Source organism: Macaca mulatta, chromosome 2 (genome assembly GCF_049350105.2).
Source record: "Macaca mulatta isolate MMU2019108-1 chromosome 2, T2T-MMU8v2.0, whole genome shotgun sequence".
Taxonomy (NCBI): domain Eukaryota; kingdom Metazoa; phylum Chordata; class Mammalia; order Primates; family Cercopithecidae; genus Macaca; species Macaca mulatta.
In genome coordinates, this window is record NC_133407.1 from 160,029,475 (window position 1) to 160,051,570 (window position 22,096).

General features: G+C 48.0%; 1 protein-coding gene and 1 long non-coding RNA gene across 10 annotated transcripts in view; one reads left to right on the top strand and one right to left on the bottom strand.

Moving 5' to 3' along the window:
* MYLK (myosin light chain kinase) overlaps window positions 1-22,096 on the top strand; it is a 220,904-nt gene that overhangs the window by 95,084 nt on the left and 103,724 nt on the right. For all 9 annotated transcript variants that reach the window (XM_001113525.5, XM_077993789.1, XM_015130014.3 and 6 more), the window contains exons 6-11: window positions 1,286-1,451; window positions 3,437-3,455; window positions 4,648-5,183; window positions 5,761-5,967; window positions 13,048-13,182; window positions 16,753-16,905. In XM_001113525.5, coding sequence (XP_001113525.3) covers window positions 1,286-1,451; window positions 3,437-3,455; window positions 4,648-5,183; window positions 5,761-5,967; window positions 13,048-13,182; window positions 16,753-16,905 — 1,216 coding nt within the window. The remainder of the gene's footprint in view (window positions 1-1,285; window positions 1,452-3,436; window positions 3,456-4,647; window positions 5,184-5,760; window positions 5,968-13,047; window positions 13,183-16,752; window positions 16,906-22,096) is intronic.
* Window positions 14-18,995, bottom strand: LOC114676417 (uncharacterized). The gene is made up of 2 exons (XR_003727455.2): window positions 18,431-18,995; window positions 14-2,568 (listed from the first exon to the last, which is right to left on the bottom strand). It is a non-coding gene; the product is annotated as an uncharacterized LOC114676417 (long non-coding RNA).

Consider the following 22,096-nt stretch of genomic DNA (forward strand, 5'->3'; position numbering starts at 1 on the left):
CCAAGACTGGGTAATTTATAAAGAGAAGAAGTTTAATGGACTCACAGTTCCACATGACTGGGGAGGCCTCACAATCACGGCAGAAGGCAAATGAGGAGCAAAGTCATGCCTTACATGGTGGCAGGCAAGAGAGCGTGTACAGAGGAACTCCTCTTTATAAAACCATCAGATCACGTGAGACTTATTCACTATCATGAGAACAGTACAGGGAAACCCGCCCCATGATTCAGTTGCCTCCCACTGGGTCCCTCCCACAACACATGGGAATTATGGGAGTGACATTTCAAGATGAGATTTGGGTGGGGACACAGCCAAACCATATCACAGCCTTAGGGACCCTGAAAATTCAGGGTTAGACCCTTCAACTAGTAGGAGTCTTTTGATTCTGTTCCTCCTGTTTCAGGTAGTTCTCAGGGGTTTTCTGTATGTTTGTTAGTGATGCATGTTCCTGCCCCCATTACAACTCTCCCTCTGTTACTCAGAACACAGTGTTCTGACAATTCTCACACTCACAAAATAACAGAAAACTTCTGAGTCAAGACAAGCCCTGACAATCTCAAGAGAGTGGACTGTGAAGTTAGGGTACTAGGTGTCAAGCCACGGCTCCCTGGTTTATAAAGCCTGGGAAGCTGGATAAGTCATTTGATTTCTTGGAACCCTGGTTTCCTTATCTGTGAGACAGAAATAATACCACCTGCCTCAAAATATTGTCGGGAGGCTCCATGTGGAAGGGATTTATAAATCATTCAGGGCTGAGGGAAGTGAAGCTTCAGTGGGAGAGGTGGGCGGGCAAGGGAGGCAGTGGCATGGGGTTAGGGATGGCTGTTAAACAGGGCAATGAGGATCCAAGGGGAACAGGTAGAGTCATGGCCAGGGGAATAGGTTTTTCGGGGATGGAATGCCTGGGTAAAAGTGGGTATTGACACCTTTTACCTGCTTCGTAATTCTCTTGAACTCCCCTAGGAAAAGACTAAAAGAAATAGGGAGCTAAGGAAAAACTGAAGTGAGGAATATGGGGTTTCCTACCTCAAACTCAGCCTCCTTTGAAACCGTTTCCAGGCATCTGCTCTAAGTGGGACAGAGCACCACACCACATCCATAGACCTCAAATCAGGGCCCCTGAACTGTTTCAAGTCGGCTCTCTGAGCACATTGACAGGGCCCACAGCAGAGGTGCTGCTGCCCCGGCCCTGGAGTCTGTCCCGCCAGGATTGGCAGGAGGCAGGAGGACACAGCCAGAAGGGAAGCAGATTTGTATGACCAAGTTACCCCATTGCCATCCACAGGGAAATGTTCCACTGCAGCCGAGTGCCCGTGTGTCTATGTCTGAGAAGAACGGGATGCAGGTTCTGGAAATCCATGGAGTCAACCAAGATGACATGGGAGTGTACACGTGCCTGGTGGTGAACGGGTCAGGCAAGGCCTCGATGTCAGCTGAACTTTCCATCCAAGGTATCGACCAGTGGAGGGCTAGTGCAGAACAATCCCTGCCTGGTGCCACACCCTCCTAGAGGAGCTGCTTGTTCACTGCGCACCTGTGTGTGTATACACGTGGCCCACTCACACACCCAGGCACTCCCCAGGGGCAGATCTTTTTTTTTTCTCTCTCTCTTCAGACAGAGTCTTGCTCTGTCGCCCAGGCTAGAGTGCAGTGACATGACCTCAGCTCACTGCAACCTCTGCCACCCAGGTTCAAGTGATTCTCCTGCCTCAGCATCCTGAGTAGCTGGGACTATAGGCACACGCCACCACGCCTGGCTAATTTTTGTATTTTTTGTAGAGACAGGGTTTTACCATGTTGGCCAGGCTGACCTCAAGTGATCTGCCTGCCTTGGCCTCCCAACGTGCTGGTATTACAGGCGTGAGCCACCCTGCCCGGCCGCCAGGGGCAGGCCTTTGACAAGAAGAAAGGGTGAGCAGGGGCAGCACAGACCTGGCCACAGGGAAGATGTCCTGTGCTTGGCTGCCACCTTCCCTTGTGTTCCCCTACTCTCCCCCTCCATGTCTTCAGTCCTTTCTTCTCACCCGGACTCGCTTTTGTATCTGTGATTGCCAACTGGAAGAATGAACGTTGCTAACATCTTGCCATCACCCCAAATTTAACCTGCCCAGAATTTACTCATCGTTTACTCTGTCCTTCAAGTCAGGCAATCCTTTGACTTGACTCCCTCTACCAGGGTTCCCATGTTTCTTCACACCCAGACTGGACTTTCCAGCATCCTTTTGACCCCTGCCTCTTTCTCCTTGAGTCATCAGCCCTGTCAGTTCTTCCTTGGAAGTCTCATTGAACACGTCTCCTCCTTACACTTCCTTGGTTCCTGAGGAGGTCCAGGCTGGTCCTTCCAGGAGGTCAAGGAAGTCCAGGCTGAGGAGGGAGTGCGTGGATGGGGAAGGGGCTGCACGTCACTTTACTGGAGCAGGAACTCGGGGGTCAGGAAGGGAAGTGGCTTTCAGGCCTTCCTCCTTCTGTGTCCCCCTCTTTTCTTCTGATTTTTCTCTTCTGCATCTCCTTCTCAGAAAGGATTCCTCCTTGCTCGTTACTTTTTTTGGCCCGGATATTTTTCACAATCTACAGAGAGAAATATATTTCACAGTATATTGCAACCCAAAACATGTATATGTAGGTAAGCAAGTTTCAGGAAACCATCCCGACTGTACTGTGCACAGTGCGTGCTGGTATTCTCTATTTCACTTGACATCATTAAAACAAGAAATCCTGTCCTGACCAGAGAACCTGACTTGGTGGCTCACTGCTGGATAAGGAGCTGCCATCAGACACCCAGAGAAATGTGTGCCTGCCCTGGCGTTGAGTTAAAAGCTGTTCCCTCCTGGTGGACTTCATGACAAAATATGGTGCCTGATATTTGTTTTAAAATACTCAAAAACAAACAAAAGAAAACAAAAATGGATAGATAAGACCCGCAAAATGTGATTATCTCCTTAATCGTGGTGATGGCTGTCAGGGTTTGTTCTGTCTTTCTACTATTGTATGTTTTGAAATCTACCATGATAAAATTTGATAAAAAATATAGCAGGAAAAATATGTATTTTATGTTTTTTCTTTGGAGAACTGGGTAACATTAACAGTGTGCTTTTCTGTACAATGGTAGGCTACAGCGTTTGGGTTTGGAATTTTCAGTAGATGTTTGTACCTGGGTTGGTTTTTTTTCCTTCTGTTTAGTGAACAGAAATAGATTCCATGCCCTCAGGATATGGTAGCACCAGCCACTATTAAAAAGCCCAAAGGACAGCACCTGAAGCTTTGACAATGTTCTCCAGAGCTGGGGGGAACTCACAGGCCAAAGACGTTCAGCACCAGGGAAGCTGGAAGGAGCCAGCAGGGTGGGACCACGGTGATGGGGAAGTGTCTGGGGAGGGAAAGCTTGGTGCATACGGCATTCTACTAACAGTCTTTCCACCCTTCCCCCTTTTTCCAGGTTTGGACAGTGCCAATAGGTATGTCTAGGCTTTGTGACTTTTATATTTTCCATCTTGAAATGCCCTGCAAAGAAAGAAGGGATGTTATCGAGAAATGCCCTGAATTTCTGAATCATCTTATGGGACAGAAGAATTGGCCTTTTGGAGGGTGTTGTTTTATTTTGGGTGTTTTTTCTTGTTCTCCTAGTGTAATATGACACACAGGTTCTATCTCAGGTTGCTGTCAGTATTGAGACTGGAAAACTCTATCACCACCTTTCTCAGTATCTACACAGTCTTTTCTCTGGTTAGCGTCCTGAGGAAGAACTGCTCTGAGAAGGCCACCTTCCTCATTCCAGGGCGGACTCTGTTCCCTCATCCAGCCCAGATCCAGCAGGAGCCTCTTTCCTGTGTGTGAGGCTCGGTGCTAGATGCTTGGGTGTGCAGGGGTGGGCGTAGAGGAGGGCTTCGGCAGAGCTACACGAATGCTCGTTACCAACTGGGATGTGTCTGTGAGGAAGGACAACAGGAAGGCACTGATTAGAATAGAGGGGCCAGGAAGCCGTTTTGGAGCTTGGTATTTGAGCTCAGACCTGTGCAAAGGAATGTTAACTGGTGAAGACAAGCTCAGGGAGTGTGCTCCGAAAAGCAGGGATAGTGTGTAGAAGCTGTGAACCAAGAGGTGAGCCCATGGGGACCCAGAAGGATGCCAGTGTGGCCACAGCCTGGTGAGTGGTGGGACGGTGTCTGTACGATCAGGAGCAGCCAGAGCTGGCATTCCTGTGGGCCCTCTTGTGGGGCTCAGTTTCATTCTTAATGTAGTGGAAAAGCTGTTGGAAAATTCTCGGGCTTGAAATGACATAATTTGATTAATGTTTTTAAAAGATCGACTATAGTCGCTGTATAGAAAATAGATTAGAGAGGGCAGAGTGGACATGGGACACCGGAGGCAGGGGTTGAACTAGGGAGGCACCAGTGGAGAAGGGAAATGTAGGGAAAGCAGGGCTCTGCAGGGCTGCAGGACAGGCACTTGCCGGGAATGGCTGCTTGTGCTCTGGCTTGGGAAACTGGGCACACTGCAGAGAAAGATGCTCTGACTTGCTCTTAACTTGTGGGCTTTTGTGACCCCTGGAATCCGTGCTTGTGATGAGTAATGTTTGTGAGTAACCAGATGATCATTCTATTCTCCCCTCTCCTCACCCACCCTACCCCCACCCTCACCACCACACAGGTCATTTGGGAGAGAAACAAAAGCCACCAATTCCTACGTCAGGAGGGAGGTGACCAATGTAATCTCAAAGGAGTTGAAACTGAACAGTCTGGAGGCTGCAGCCGAAAGCAAGAACTGCTGCAGCCCCCAGAGAGGTGGCTCCCCAGCCTGGGCTGCAAACAGCCAGCCTCAGCCCCCAAGGGAGTCCAAGCTGGAGTCATGCAAGGACTCGCCCAGAACGGCCCCGCAGACCCCGGTCCTTCAGACGACTTCCAGCTCCATCACCCTGCAGGCCGCAAGAGTTCAGCTGGAACCAAGAGCACCAGGCCTGGGGGCCCTATCGCCTTCTGGAGAAGAGAGGAAGAGGCCAGCTGCACCCCGTCCAGCCACCTTCCCCACCAGGCAGCCTGGCCTGGGGAGCCAAGACGTTGTGAGCAAGGCTGCTACCAGGATAATCCCCATGGAGGGCCAGAAGGATTCAGCACTCCCCAAATTTGAGAGCAAGCCCCAAAGCCAGGAGGTCAGGGAAAATCAAACTGTCAAGTTCAGATGTGAAGGTGAGTAGAGGTAATTAGGGTCACCGTTGCCAAAATGTAGCCCCTTGGTGGCCACTCCCTTCCTTCAGCACCCAGCTGGTCTGCACCTCCTATATCCACACATCTTCTTGGACTAGCTCCCCTAGAAAACCACCTTACGGGGCCTTCCCCTCAGGAGGGACTCATTGTAGAAATGCCCTTTACTCCGGAGAGACCCCTAACAGCAGCCTGTGGTTTGCTGTTGGATAGAGTACCGGCCCTGTTCTTACCACCCTAGAAGAAACACCCTCATTATTGCCAACATCAGAAAACAAACCTCATGGTCTCCTCCGCCCTTTCGTCCCCTTGCCTGGCTTTGGCCGACCTGGAGACCTGGCCCATCACCCTGTATTCATCCTCCTCAAGGCCCCTGACTCTGTCTCAGGAGGTTTCGTCTTGTGGAGTGTGGTTGAGGGTGAGGAAGCAGACTCAGAGGTGGGAGGGCAGCTCCACACCAGACTGAGCCCTTTCCTCCAGCTCACGCCTTCCCCGCCTACCTCACAAGCATGGGATGCTCTCCAGGGCACAGGGAGCTCTTGTTCTTCACCTGGCCCTGTAGTTTCAGGGATTCCAAAGCCTGAAGTGGCCTGGTTCCTGGAAGGCACCCCCGTGAGGAGACAGGAGGGCAGCATTGAGGTTTATGAAGATGCTGGCTCCCATTACCTCTGCCTGCTGAGAGCCCGGACCAGGGACAGTGGGACATACAGCTGCACTGCTTCCAACGCCCGAGGCCAGGTGTCCTGTAGCTGGACCCTCCAAGTGGAAAGTGAGTACACTTCTCCGGGTCACCCTGCATTCTCTGTGGGACAACCAGTCATGGGGTGCTTTACCTTCTGCAGATGGTTCATCTCCTATAGTCCCCTGCCTTGGAGCACAGCCCGACAGATATGTCACCCCCAACCACATGCCAGGGCCAAGTATGTTGCTCCAGGCCAGTGATTCATAATCAGGAGTTCACATCAGAATCACCTCAAAATCAACATGCATGGCCCCACGCCCAGCCCAGCTGACAGCTGCCTTTCCTAGGTCCCTCAGCTGTTCTAATAGTATTGTGACTCACGTTTGTAACCACAGAGAACCGAGTGTTCATTAAATATACAGGTTTAGAGTAATGTGAGATGATGTGGGATCCCACATCTTTTATGTTTATTGTACTGTCTGTTTATAAAAGTAATGTGTGTTCATTGTGGGGAGTTTAAACAATATATAATCTTATGACTCAGAAATAAATTATATTTTAATGTTTTTATACAAACTTACCATTGTGGTATTTGTATACTGCTTTCTATCCCAATTTGCTCATGTGATATTAACATCTTTTTATACAATTATTGGAAAGCATGACTTTTAGTAGCCATATAATATTGCATGGAATGGCTGTATCTAATTTAGGTATGCTGTTATTTGTTGAATTAATTAAATTGTTTCCATTTTCACTATTATAACATACCTATGATAAATATTATTGTACCTGTCTATCTCTATAAAATTTCCCCCTTACTCTAAATGCATGTGTAGGCCCTCCACCCATGCCATGCACTTGAGAAATGTATTAACAAATACCACAAGATAGAATCTGCAAATTGCAGGCTGCTGGAAACTGTAGAACAAATAACTTTCACCCATTTTTTTTCCACATACAAATTGCAAACAAACAAACAAACAAAGACAACCTACAGAAAACTTAGATTAAAAGGTATATAGTAACATCAACAATTACAATAATTTTTGATAATCTTGTACCAACTCTGACTGAGATAATCTTTAAAAAGTTTTTATGGGAACATCAAGAAAATTTGGACACTGATAAGATTTAATATAAAGGAATTTGTGGTGTTTTAAGATGTGATGGTGGTCTCATTACTTTTTTTTTTTGTAAGTTCATCTGTTTGAGAGATATATCCTGAGTTATTTACTGGTGAAATGATATGGTTTTTTGTATTTGACTTAGAAATAATTCATGTTTGGGGAGCACTGACAAGGAGTATCAATAAAATAATATTGATAACAAATAAAAGTTGAGAGATCGGTACATAGGAATTCACTACACTGCTTTGTCTACTTTTGTCCATGTTTGAAAATTTTCCTAATGCACATTTCTAAAAGAAAAAAAAACTTAGTGATGTATCCATATAGTAGAATGCCAGACAGCATCCTGTAGACTGATGCCAAAACATGTTCAAGATGCACTAGGAAGGGAGAGGAACAAAGTACAGGCCCACGTATAAAAGGAAGAAAAGATCTGTGTACACACATGCAAAAGATGCCTGTGTGTGCAGAAATCATTTCTGGAAGAGCACACAAGTCCCTCTAGGAAGGGGAACTGGGGGTCCACAGGAAGGAATGGGGCATCTTACTTTTCACTGTATACTATTGATTCACTGGGATTTTAACTATTGTTTAACTGGGATTTTTACTATTCTTGTGAATTCCTTTACAAGAAATATTATCCATGCCATTTGGAGGTGGGAGTGCCAGTAGGAAGAGTTCACAGGTCTAGGAGATCAAACCTCATCATCCAGGCCAGGTTTCTGTCCCTGCGTGGGGGACAGAAATATGGTGTCAGGTCCACCACAGGTTAATGGCGTATCCAGAGCGCCTAGATTCTCCTGTGGCTTCTTCTGCTACGAATTTATCTAAGTCTTGTAGAGGACTATTTTTAGCCTGTTTGCATCATGGGGTAATATATCTCAGGTTGATTCCCTATCTTGTTGTGTTTTGTGTGACAACTTTGAGATATAGTTCACGTAACATAAAAGGCACCCTTTTAAAGTATACAATTCAGTGAAGTATACAATTCAGTGTATATATTCACAGAGTTGTGTGGCCATCACTATCATCTAATTTCAGAACATTTTCATTACCCCTCCCAAAATATCCTACCCATTAGCCATCACTCCCTGTTCTCCCATCCCCACAACCCCTGGTAGCCACTCATCTACTTTTTGTCTCTATGGGTTTTCCCCTGCTGAACATTTGATGTTAAGTGGAGTCATTCAGTATATGGCCTTTCGTGTCTGGCTTCTTTCTCTTAGCTTAATGTTTTCGAGGTTCATCCATGTTGTAGCAGGTGTTAGTACTTCACTCATCCGTGTGGCTGAATCATACCCTATCGTATGGATATAGCGTGTTTTGTTTATGCATGCATCAGTTGAGGTCCATGTGGTTGTTTCTACTTTTTAGCTATGGTGAAAAGTGTTGCTCTGCACATTTATGTACGAGTTGTTTTCAATACCTGTTTTCAGCTTTGAGGTTTAGATCACATATATTATTGGGTCATAAGGTAATTCTGGATTTAACCCTCTGAGGAACTAACAAACTGTTTTTCACCATTTTACATTCTTCTAGCAATGTATGAGTGTTGCAGTTTTTCCACATTCTCACCAATACTTGTTGTTTTCTTGTTTGCTTGCTTGCTTTTTTCAAAAAACAAGGTCTTGCTTTGTCAGTGGGGCTAGAGTGCATGGTAATAGCTCACTGTAACCTTGAACTCCTGGGCTCAAGCAATCCTCCTGCCTCGCCTCCTGAGTAGGTGGGACTACAGGCGCTTGCCACCACACTTGGCTAATTTTTTTTATTATTTGTAGAGGTGGGGGTCTCACTATGTTGCCCAGGCTGGTCTCAAACTCCTAGACTTGAGTGATCCTCCCACTTCAACCTCCCAAAGTACTAGGATTATAGGCATGAGCCTCTGCACTCAGCCTGTTTTCCATTTTTTCATTATAGCCATTCACAATCGTCTATTTTTTTTTTTTTTTGAAACAGGGACTTACTCTGTTGCCCAGGCTGGAGTGCAGTGGCATGATAATAGCTCATTGCAGCCTCAACATCCCAGTCTCAAGTGATCCTTCCCACCTCAGCCTCCTGGGTAACTGGGACCACAGGCACGTGCCACCATACTCAACTAATTTTGTTTATTTTTGTAGATACAAGGTCTCACTATTTGCCCAGGCTGGTCTTGAACTCCTCGCTCAAGCAGTCCTCCCACTTTAGCCTCCTAAAGTGCTGGGTTTACAGGCATGAGCCACCACACCCAGCCTGACTGCAATTTTGATTTGCATTTCTCTGATGACTAATTATTTTGAGTATCATTTCATATACTTATTGGACATTTGTATATCTCCTTCAGAGAAATGCCTATTCAAGTACTTTACCCATGTTTTAATTGGGTCATTTACTTTTTTATTGTTGAGTTGCAGGAGTTCTTTATATATTCTGGATACAAGTCATTTACCAGACATGATTTACAGTAATCCTCTCTCATTCTGTAAAGGCTGGATTATTTGTCATGTGTGGCCACAGAAGTCCCTGCTTAGTTAGTTTAGCTAATTGATTGAATGGAGAGTTCCTTTAACACCTTGAACTAACACTTTTCCCTGCCTTTGCCAAGGGGCTCTGTGTGTGTGTTACACCCATCTTCCGTGCTCTGGCCAGCAGTTTACAGGTCTGCTTTAGCCTTTATTTTCTGCTTGCACCAAAGCTCCAAGTCAGCCAAAGGTGAGACAGGAGGGCCTTCTTACATCTTCCCTGGGCAGGCTCACAGCCCTGCACATCCATGTGGGCTTCTCAGTTCTCAGGAATCTGTCAGAGTTTTTCAAAGTCCTGGACATCTCATTCCCCAGTTTTTCCTTTTAAGTTTTTTGATCAGACTCTTGTTAGCCCCAAATGATATTGCTGTCTCAAGTAGCTGTAATATTAAACAATTGTTACTGATTGTTTTTAACAAACACCCTGGAGATGGGGCCATCCACACAGAGTAAACTCTGAGTCAGGTTAAATAAAGACAACCCTGAAAATGGAGCTATTGAAGGAGCTGCCAGACAGGGCAAATAGTGACCATTTTCTTAGGGATGGGGTTTTTCAGGAGCTCTGAACCCATCCTACCTCTTGCTAAGTGGCTGATTTTCACAAGTACCATAGGTACTGTTGGTTTTCAGAGTTACCCCAGAGCTGGGGCAAGGGGGACAAGAGTGAGAAAGCACATAGCTTGCTGTTCTTACCAAGATTCAGCTGTGTGTTTTGTTTTTGTTGTTGTTGTTTGTTTTTTGGGGGGTGGAGGGGCAGGGTACTGTTGTTTGGGTTTTTTTGTTGTTGTTTATTGTTTTTACTTTTTAGAGACAGAGTCTTGCTCTGTCATCCAGACTGGAGTGCAGTGGCGTGATCACAGCTTGCTACAGCCTCAAACTCTTGGACTCAAGCAATCCTCCTGCCTCAACCTACTAAGTGAGACTACAGGCACATGCCATCATGCCTGGCTAATATTTTAATTTTATTTTTTTGGTAGAGACAAGAGTCTTGCTGTTTCCCAGGCTGTTTTCAAACTTGGGGCTCGAGCAGTCCTTCTGCTTTGGCCTCCCAAAGTGCTGATATGAAAGACGTGAGCCACCACACCTGGATGTTTGTTTTTAATGAATGCTCTCAGAATGTTGCAAGCCTGTGGTTAATTTCTGGCATTCTGAAACCATTGCTTTTGACTCTTTTTGCCAGTATTGTTGTTGCTTTTATGGAGGAGTAGATCTTCAGAGGTCTTTACTCTGCCATTCTACATCGTATCTTCTTGATGAAGACACTCGCTTTTCTAAAACTTCTCCGGTTCCTAAACATCCTAGTTAATTCTTGGCAGATGAGTTTACCATGAAGCAGGTCATCTGATGGGTGTTCTTTTAGCTACCCCTACAGACTTCTCTCTTTCTGTTTTCCTACACTGCAGAATACCTGTCTGTTTCCCTTCCCAAGACTTCTCTTTCTATCCTTTCCCATCTTCACAAGGATCTGATCTAACAATGATTTACTCCTCCACCACTTCTTCAATCTTTCCCCTTCCCTTGTTGAGAGACCTATTTTTTCTCCCTACAAGCATGCTCTAGTTGTCCCTATGCTGAAAAAGAAAAGAAAATCTTCCTTCCACTTGAGAGCCTCTCGAGCTCCTACTCTATCCCTACTCTCTCTTTCATCCCTAGACTATGTTTGCTGCAAGTGGAGTCTCTATGTGCAGCTTTTACTTGATAGTAAAAGCTAACACTCACTGAGGATGTGCTATGCTAGGTTTTGTGCTAAATGCTGTACCTGAATTGTTTCACTTAGTTATCCCAACAATCTTATAAGAAAATCATACCCATTTTCTAGATGAGAATACTGATCTTTAGTAAGGTTAAATGACTTGTCCAAGTTCACAGGCCTTGTAAAAGAGAATATATTTCTAACCCAAATTGACCTTGCATGAAAGCCTATATCCTTTTTGATAACTCCCAAAGGCATTTCTCTAATGAGGGAGTTCAACACCGGCCAAGGGAAAGGGAGGAGAGGGTGCCTCCCCACCTCCTCCGGGTGGTCTGTCTGACCCTTCCTCAGTGCCAGGCCTGTCCAGGTACACCATCACTCTGTCTTGCCACTGCCCTCCCATCGCCTACCCTCCCCTAGGATCTGGAGGAGAAAGTGCAACTGTACAGTCAGAGCTGGCTGTAAAACCTGGCTTCAGCATCGAGTTCAACTATGGGAAATTAGCAACTTCATCTGTGAAATGAACTCAAGAGAACAACCTAATGGCATTGTCACAATCACATCTTGAAAAGTACCTGGCACATAGTAGGCCCTCAAATTTTATTAGTTTTCTTGCCCATAAACCCCTGCAGTATAATATGGCATTTCCTCTCATCTCTGTATTGAATAGGCTGTCTTGAAAAGCACCATTGATATATCTTCTAAGCACCAAATCCAGTTCCACCTTTTCTCAGCTATCAGCCACCTTGACACATGTACAGCATGTTCTGGTTGTCATAGAAGAGATTATTCCTATTGCTCTTAATTAAGGTCCCCAAACTAGAAAATGTCCCCTAAGTCACTGATGTAGAAGGCTTTTGGAAAGTTCAGCTCAGCAGTTCTCAACCAGAATGTGCATTCAAACTACACACAGGCACCATTAGTGCATATCCCCAGGTCCCTGGCAGCTCTGAGCCCTGACCTAGACTGGGGCTCAGACTGTGCTTAGAAAACTGGAGCATGTGTGAGTCCTTTGATTCAGTTCTGGAATTGGAAAAAAATCATCGTAATAATTTAAAATGGAAATGGCCTCACCTGTAAGCCTGTGGCTTATACAAGTAAAAAGATATTCACAAGATTGTGTAATCACTGATGGGACTTATTTATTATTATTTATTTTTTTTTGAGACAGAGTCTTGCTCTGTCGCCCAGGCTGGGGTGCAGTGGCCGGATCTCAGCTCACTGCAAGCTCCGCCTCCCGGGTTTAGACCATTCTCCTGCCTCAGCCTCCCGAGTAGCTGGGACTACAGGCGCCCGCCACCTCGCCCGGCTAGTTTTTTGTATTTTTTAGTAGAGACGGGGTTTCACCGTGTTAGCCAGGATGGTCTCGATCTCCTGACCTCGTGATCCGCCCGTCTCGGCCTCCCAAAGTGCTGGGATTACAGGCTTGAGCCACCGCGCCCGGCCTGATGGGACTTATTAAAGAAGATAAGAGACACTAGAAAGTAGAGTAGGACCGACAAGGCAGAATGAGCTCTCCGGAGGCTCGAGGGTAGCAAAAGCCAAGGCCAAACAGGAGGCACCTGGATCACAGAGGAGAGAAGGCTCCAGGTTCCAAGCACCCCAGGGCTAGGGTGTTTTGTGACTATGAAAAAGCCCCTGCTGGTGACTCTGCTTCAGGCTCTAGGTCCCTACACCACTGGCGCTGCCTGTTTCCTAAGCGTGAAGAGAGATAAGGCAAAGGCAGGCTGCCGGGGGTACCCAGGTGTCCAGGACAGTGAGGCGTGCCTGGGAGGCTGGGGTGACTGCAGGCATCACCAGAGCGGGCAAGCTGTGATCTGAGCTGACCTGTCCTTTTCCCTCACAGGGCTTGCTGTGATGGAGGTGGCCCCCTCCTTCTCCAGTGTCCTGAAGGACTGCACCGTCATTGAGGGCCAGGATTTTGTGCTGCAGTGCTCCATACGGGGGACTCCAGTGCCCCAGATCACTTGGCTGCTGAATGGTGAGTGCCCCCTGCTCCAGCTCTCTGCTCCCATCCCCTGGGCCCTTTGGCCGTGCCTGAATTCTCACTTCTCCCTCTGAGCCATTTATGCCTTGGACATCCCGGTGCTATGAGAAGGAAGCACAGGGCACAGAGAGAGCATGGGCACTGGGATCCTGGTCCCGACTGGCTGAGGAAGTTACTACTCCTGTCTGAGCCTTGAGTTCTCCATCTGCATGGTGGGAATCATGCCATTGTGAAATTAAGTTAGATCATTTCTATAAAGTGGATAATGAGATGCCTGACACATAGGGGCACAAGCAGTTGGATTTCTTTTCATATGGCCAAACTCATAATGGGCCCTCAATTAATGTTTCTTGAGTCAATAAATGAACAAATAAATTAATAAACTAATGAACCACTCTCGAAGTCGCTTGAGGGATCTCACCTTTTATTTAGTGGCAGATGGTTCTGGCCTCACAGACCAGTTATTCTTTTAAAGTGATAGTCCTATAGAGACTCACCAACTCTTTTTTTGTCAAGTAAGGTCCTTTAAAAAATCATTTGCTGTATATTATCACCCTTTTCTTTTTAAAGGACCATTTAATTTCAACAGTGTGGGAGAACTCTGACTTAAAAAGACTGAGAACAGTCCATTAAATTGATGAGATGGGTCCCCCGGGAGGGTGAAAGAGGCCCTGCTGAGAGTCAGGAGACACAGGCACCGTTCACTGCTGAGTGGTCTAAGTGACCTTGGACACCTCACCCCTCAGGGTACCAGCTTCTTTATCTATCAGAAGATAGGTTGGAACAGAAGGTTTGGGATCTCAGCTCACTCTCACATCTAATAGAATAGGCTCCTTAAGAGAGCAGTGGGCCAGGTGCGGTGGCTCACGCCTGTAATCCCAGCACTTTGGGAGGCTGAGGTGGGTGGATCGCCTGAGGTCAGGAGTTCAAGACCAGCCTGGCCAGCATGATGAAACCCCATCTCTACTAAAAATACAAAACTTAGCCAGACATGGTGCCAGGTGCCTGTAATCCCAACTACTCCGGAGGCTGAGGCAGGTGAATCGCTTGAACACAGGAGCCAGAGGTTGCAGTGAGCCGAGATTATGCCATTGTATTCCAGCCTGGGTGACAAGAGCAAAATTCCATCTCAAATAAATAATAAGAAAGAGAGAGAGCGAACAGTGGCCCCCAGCACTTATGCACCAAATAGTCCCCAGTTGTGTCTGCGTCATTGATGTATTGCCTGCGAACCTTCCTTGTTGGTGTAGTTCGCTCAGGCTTTGCTAGATGCTGTCTTTAGTGAGTGAGAGGAAGTGCCATCTAGTCTTCCTACTTGTAGTCTTCTTGGGTAGGTAAGTGAGAACTGAGGTCTGCCTTCCCTCCCAGCCCTCCGCAAAGGACAGAAGTCCTATTGGATCAAGGAGGCAGCCTCCTTGTGGCTGGAATGCAATATGGGCATTAAGGACTAGTAACAGAGTCTAATATCAACAAACATTTTCTATAAAGGGCCAGGTAGTAGCTATTTTCAGCTTTTCAGGCCATACAGCAGCCTCTTTAACAACTCTCAACTCTGCTGTTGTGGTATAAAAGCAGCCACAGGAGGCTGGGAGCAGTGGCTCACTCCTGTAATCCCAGCACTCTGGGAGACTGAGGCAGATGGATTGCCTGAGCTCAGGAGTTTAAGACCAGCCTGGCCAAGATAGCGAAACTGTCTCTACAAAAAAAAAAAAAAAAAAAAAAAAAAATGCAAAACTTAGCCAGGGTTAGCAAAACTTAGCCGCTGCACTCCAGCCTGGGTAATAAGAGTGAGACCCTATCTCAAAAAATAAAAGAATAGACATTACGTAAGCCATAGACAGTATGTGAAAGAATGAATGTGGCTATGTTGCAGTAAAACTTTATGGATACTGAAATGTGAATTTCACATAATTTTTACATGTCATGAAATATATTCCCTTTATTTTTTTCGGCCATTTAAAATATGTAAAAACTATTCTTAGCTTGCAGGCGCTACAAAAACAAGCTGCAGTTCGGATTCGGCCCAGGAACCGTAGCTTGCTGTCTCCTAGTTTACATCACTCAAGACTGTGTTCTCAGCGACTCTTAGCGTTTCCACACCCGTTCCACTAGAGGGCGATCATGCTCAAGTTGGGTTTCCTTGGCTGCTCTGATTTAACCCAGCCTCCGAGCTGGGGTAGCCTAATGTCTCCCAATTCTGATGTGCCCTGAGCCAACAGCTCCTTTCTGGGGCCTCCACCCCATCCTATATTTGTGGGGCCACAGTGAGTTACATTCCAGTTAAAGGAGAGCTCTCAAAAGGCTTGTCAGCACATGTTGGGACAGCAGAGACATATTGGCGGCAGTCAGAGAATGCACTCGTATTGTCAAGGAAGAGAGGTTTGGAGGGTACCATTGTGACAAAAAATAAAAACAAAGAGCAGTGCTCACTTCTCTCAGTGGCAGGATCCAGGGCCCTGCCTTTCCCAGCCCTCAGCCTCACTTTTATGAAATGCAGGAGTTTGAGAGAAATCTTTCCCTCTGGTCCTATGGTGTGCTAGCCGATCTCTGCCAAACTGTCATGGAGACACGAAGTGTTGCTATGTGCAGAAGAAAACACTGCATTGCAGGGAGACAACTTCTTTGTGTCCTTTCTCCCTCCCCCACTGGCCGCCCCCGATTTTATGAAGTGCAAACCAGGACCCTGGGGCCTGGCAAGGGAAGAAACTGACAGTTGCTTCCTATATGGCAGCTGGACACATTCCTGCTCGGAGGCCAGACTCTTCAGTAATGAGATTTTTTTTTTTCCTGGAAATGAAAAGTCACATCCCAGAATGATAAACTCCCAGGAACATAGAGCATTAAGGAAACCACTGAAGCTCATTGCATGCACTCCTGTCTCCACGCAGGACTTTATGTGACCTGGAACATGTCACATGGAAGGGACTCTGGAAAAAAGGAGCCGAGTCATTTTTAGTTCCCTATATTTACCTTTTCCGTGAACCCTAAAATACACCTAATTGCATAGAATAAATGCACCTAACTGCAGCATTGGGATGCAGAATTGCTTTTTGATAAATATCTACAGTGGAAAATGGAATCCTTATTTCTGGAGACATCCAGAGCTGGGCACCCCATGTTCAGCCCGGGAAAGCTCTGTTTTGCCTGAGGCTGGACTATGGGCCAGATGACCCTGTAAGATTCTCTCCAGGCTCAGAATTCTGTGAAGTTGAGGATGTGGATTTGGAGACTGTTTAACACAGAATGCCCAAAACTGTGTCCTTTTCCCCTCTACATTCTTAATTCTTCGGGATTCTCCCTTCCCAGCCCCTCCAGGCCCCGTCTTCCTCCTCCACCACACAATTACTCCCTTTCCTTCATCTCCTTAGCCCCTGGCTCTTTCTCCAGCCCATAAGCCTCTGTCCTGCTGGCTGGAGATGTGCGTGGTACATTATTAGCCCTCAATGGATCTGAGCAAGCATGACAAGCCTCAGCATCATGACAGCAGCAGCCCTGATGAGGACGGGGCTCCCGTCCCTACTGCCAGTGCTGCCTGGCCTGAACCTTCCTGTGCTTCCTCCACAGGACAGCCCATCCAGTACGCTCACTCCACCTGCGAGGCTGGCGTGGCTGAGCTCCACATCCAGGATGCCCTGCCAGAGGACCATGGCACCTACACCTGCCTGGCTGAGAATGCCTTGGGGCAGGTGTCCTGCAGCGCCCGGGTCACCGTCCATGGTAGGAGCCTCCGGGCACTCGGGTAGAAGCACCTTTCCTGCAGACATTTCTGCTTTGGAGGAAGGGCACATTTGTAGAAAATGGTATCATGAGCCAAAATCTAGGGAGCAGAGGTGCACATGGCACTTCTTTACACCATTACCAGCGGCAGCTGCTGTAACAGAGGAGTGGCTGCTGCAGCCTCTTAGGGGCAGAGGAGAGGTTCCTTAAAAAGTGCTGCACCTGAAGGTAGGAAATGAGGGAGATGACCTCCAGGAGTTCACAGTGACAAGGGTTTGCCATCAGAGGTGGGCTTTTCCTCACCCCCTCACTCCACTGGGGCCACGGAAAGATATGGGGGAAAGAGATGAGGAGTCCCTTAGCTCCAGAAGCTCCAGGTCTGGTCAGAAGAAAACCTCACACACTACAGAAAGACTTGGGAGAGCACTCACATATTCCCCGAGCAGACAGTGGCCTCACCAGTGACTCCTTGCATGCTGGGGGACCCTGGGTCACAGTGTGCATATTGAGACTTCCAGAGGGCCACAGGTTGTCCCCTTTCTGTCCCCCTTCTACTCACGGGCCCAGGCTTGTTTTTACACGTCAGCAGCCTGGTCTCCAGTAATCTGATTATCATGGTCATCCATTCATCAGCCAAGCACTTAGTCCCCAGGAACTGCAGGGAGCCACAGACTCAAGACAGATCTGTCTGGGCTGTGGTATCAGCAGGCCTGGTGACAGTTCCCACAGAAGTGCTTCTTGGGTCCGGGGCTTTCAGGTAAGCCTGATCCCACCCTCACCCTGAGCCTATGCCCCCCGCTTCTGTGCATGACTGGGTCCTCTGGTGCTAGCACTGGGTGCAGCGTGACTGGCCTCCCAGCAGACAAGCAGGAGGATACATCTCTCCCTTCCCCAGGGCTCAGGCCTGTCGGGAGCATCTCCGTATTGTATGAGTAGCCACTGTCTGGGAGGCTGGCTGCAGGAGGAAGTTTCGCAGAAAAGGGAAGAGGAAGAAACATTTGTGGCTTACCGTGTTAAATACTTTCACCTCACCTCTATTCTCTCCCTGAGACCTCAGTAGCCTAGGGGACAAGGATTCTGTCCTGATTTCAGACAGAAGGCTCTGGATGTCTCAGGAAGTTAATGTAACTTGCCTAAGCGCATCACACTAGTTTGCAAAACTGGCCCCTGGAGCCAACAGCCTGTGACTTTCAAGTCTGTGCTCATTCCTATGCCCTGACCTTTTTCAGAGGGCACATCCCCTGGCCCAAAGGGGAAGACTGGCCACTGTGGACTGGGCAATGTCAGTCCCTTAGGGACGAAGGAACTGGCACTGGTGCAGAATGTGGCGGACGCTGGCTCCATGAAGCTCTCTGCCGGGAGTGAGCACGCTCCCTGGGTGCTCTGACTGAAGAGGTGCCTCCGCATGGAGTTGTTACTGGGAAACTGGTCCACCCCTTCCTTCCAGGAAACCCACCACACTGGGCTCAGAGCCCAGCTCTGGCCTCTGGAAATGTGCCAGCCAGATTCTGGTTTACACACTTACCCATTTATCCTCATAGGTGTAACTTCATGACTCATTGGGAGCCAGGTGGGGAGCTCAGGAAATTGTGATAATGAGACTTCAGAGGAAACCTGAAGTGCTGAGAGCCTTGTCTCTGAGGGCCAGGGAGCAGGACTCACCTTCCACGTAGGGGCTCTTCTTGGAGGCCAGCGTGGCCCAACCCCAGAGTCTAGTAAGGAGCAGCAAGAGTCAGAATGCTGCACGTAGGGCCGCGTGGCTTAGCCCTCTGTTTTCCGAGACTCTCCCTCCACAGCCGCAGCCAAGGACTAATCCAGTGTCTGTCCTGGCTTGCCTGTGTTTAGATTAGATTAGAGAGACCCAGCTGAGCTAAGAGTAGCCCGGAGGTGGGAGTCCCAGGCGAAGGATCAAGAACTCTTTAGGGCCTTCCTCCGGACTCCCGGGCCTGTGGGGGCTGGGGCCTGAAGGATCACCACCCATCAAAAAAAAAGAAAAGAAAAAAAGGCACAGAGAGGTCTCAGGCAAAAACTCTGCCAAGGAAGTTTGGATTTGCTCTGAGAAGAGGCCTGCATGACAGAACTCCCTCCCAGCGTGGGGGATGTACTGGACTGTAAAGACCAGACAGGCTCAGATACCATAAATGGTGAACAAGGCTGAGGACGCAGCCGCACACTCAGGCCCGGCAGCGTTTGGGCTCTCTCGGCACAGGATTGGAGCAGGGTGAGCCTGGCACAACGACACTCCTGGCGCGGTGCCCTGAGACACTCAGGAGGCTCAGGGCTGCTCCCTGCACTGTCCTCCACTGTGGAGTTTTTCTGACTTGATTGGCAGCCCTGTTGGCTCCGGGTCCTGAACAGCATGGGCTGGGGGAGACGATCGCAGTGGAGGTGCTTCTTCCCTACTGCACTGACCGCTGCTCCACCTCTCCCTTAGCTGCCCAGGTCCAGCCCTCTCTTGCCCTTAGTGTGGCACCGGGCCATGTGGGGGAGCATGGATGTGGAGCCAGCAGCCTGGGTATGAGTCCTGCTCTGCCACTTACTAGCCCTGCACCCTGGCGTTAGTTAGCATACCCGACCTCACCTTCCTCTTGTGTGAAATGGAGATGCTGACAGTCGCAGTACTGTGAGGATTAAGTGAATGAATGTGCAGAGTATCCCCAGAGCATAGGATAGCACATACCCTCCATAGGTATGTGCTGTGATTATGATTGTCCAGCAGAGCCCACCTTTAAACAAGATACAGTCCTTACAAATGCCAAGACTGAGGAGGGCTTTTCCCAGAGGATCCACTTTGCCACAGTATTGTTTGTTTGTTTGGCCAGGGAAAGACCATCAGAGAATCAGAGGAGGGAGGTGTCCAGCCAGACACAAGCCATAGACACACGTGCCTGCTTCCAAGGGCTCTGGCCACAAGGTGGTGCCATGCAGCAACGCATGTCCCTCCCGTTGTCTTCTCTTGGGGGTGATTGAGGGGCAGCTCTGCTGGAAGCAAGCTTATTCTGAGAGCTCAGCAGATACTGTGCCAAAGGCTGGATGCAGGGGCTCTTTCTCACCTCTCGCCTTTTCCCGAGATTTTGGAATCATCAAGATTGCTGGTGCAGCCTTCAGACACGATTTCTGCAGCCAGCCCTTCATGCTTTCTCTGCCTCCCCTCGTCAGTGACTCTCTTCTCCAAATCCCACAAACTCCCACAAATGTCACTTTCTCTGGGAAGCCTACCCTAATCACCCCAGAATGCGGTCCCTGAACACCGCGTGCTTCTAGTATTACATTTACTTATCAACAAGTCTTTACTGCGTGCCTGTGTTGATCAGTGCCAGGCATTGTTCTGGGGACACTGCAGTAGACAGGACAGCTGAGGGCCCTGCCTGCAGGGTGCTTACATTCTGATGGGGATGCGGGCAGCAATCAGCACCTGGCCTCATTTTAAATGCTGGCACCTGCTGTTAACATGAGCAGGTCACAAAGGAATAATTATCAAGAGAAAAAGCCAGTGAGCAGGGTGTGTGAATCAAGGGGGTGAGAGGGTGCATCTTTAGTGCTATGAGGAAGGAAGCCTCAGAGGCGTCCATGGCCTGGGGAAAGAGAGCTCCAGGCGGGCAGTACAGCAAGTGCAAGGCCCTAAGTTGGGAGCAGGATTGGCCCGTTTCAGAGCAGCAAGACGGCAGCCTCTGGCTGCAGTGAAGTAGATGGGGAAGTGTGATAGAAAGTGAGTTCAGAAAGGCGGGGGTACACCGTGCAGGGCCTCTGGAGGTGAGGAGAAAGCATATTACTCCGTGAAAATTCACTTTCATTTTACTCTACTTGCTTGTTTAATTATCTTCCTCTCCAGACTGTAAGCTCCCTGCAGGGAGGGACCACGTCACACGGTGTGTAGAGCCAGGCCTGCCATGGGAGCAGGCATTCCCAAGATGGACGAGAGCACAGAGGTTGCTGAACCTCCCCTGCAGTGCAGGGAGTCATTCCCTAGAATTCCTCGCTTTTCTGGGGGCTCAGTGCCCATTAGGGTGTGCAGGAAATCTGCAAATTACCTTTAAGAGTCCCTCAACAGACTGGGTGCAGTGGCTCACGCCTGTAATCCCAGCACTTTGGGAGGCCAAGGCAGGTGGATCACTTGAGCTGAGGAGTTCGAGACCACTTTAGGCAACATGGTGACATACCGTCTCCACAAAAAAATACAAAAATTAGCCGGGCGTGGTGGCTCACGCCTCTGGTCCCAGCTACTCAGAAGGCTGAGGCAGGAGGATTGCTTGAGCCTGCGAGGTGGAGGCTGATCACACCACTGGACTTCAGCCTGGATGACAGAGCAAGACCCTGTCTCAAAAAAAAAGGGTCCCTCAACAAATATTCCTTCTTTCCCCAACACAGGCTAGGGAAAAAAATTCCCCGATGATTAACCAAGCAATGAACGTCCTTCCTCCTGACCCAGCATGAGTCTAAAAGATGATTCATTCAAATCCCTGCAGAGCCCAGGAAGATCTGAAATACAGTATAGATTTCACAGTATTTGGACTGAGTCATTGCTGGGGGCTTCCTTGGGCTAGAATATTTAAAATGTTTTTCCCCCTGGAGTATCTCTGTCAAGGCTAAAATTCTTAAGTGTCTAGATTTACTAATAGCCTGCTAATTGTACCCATTGTGACATAGTGTCTCAGCCTAATGGTTTGTTTATTTAACTGAAGGCCTGGTGGGCCTGTTAAAGGCATCTAAGGACATAAAATGTGGGTAAGTTAAAAAGATAAAAAGATGATCTCTAGAATAGATAATAAAATATAACAAACATATTTATTAGAGTATTTGTTTTGATGCAGAGCTTTTAATGAAGACAACAGGCACCAGTGAAGTCAGCATTTGCTTGGCAATAAGTAGAGGCACAGTTTGTTTTCAGATTAATACCAGGCAGTCTGCGGGGCAGCCTGGAGCCACCTCCTTTGTCTTCCCCGGTTATGCACAGGTACTTTGGACACTACACAATCTGTCCAGTTGACATAAGGTATGGACCCTGACCTCCTTAAGCTTAAAAACACTGACAACTTCTTTTTTTTTTTTTTTTTTTTTGAGATGGAGTCTCACTCTGTTGCCCAGGCTAGAGTGCAGTGGCGAGATCTTGGCTCACTGCAAACTCTGCCTCCCGGGTTCACACCATTCTCCTGCCTCAGCCTCCCGAGTATCTGGAACTACAGGCGCCCAC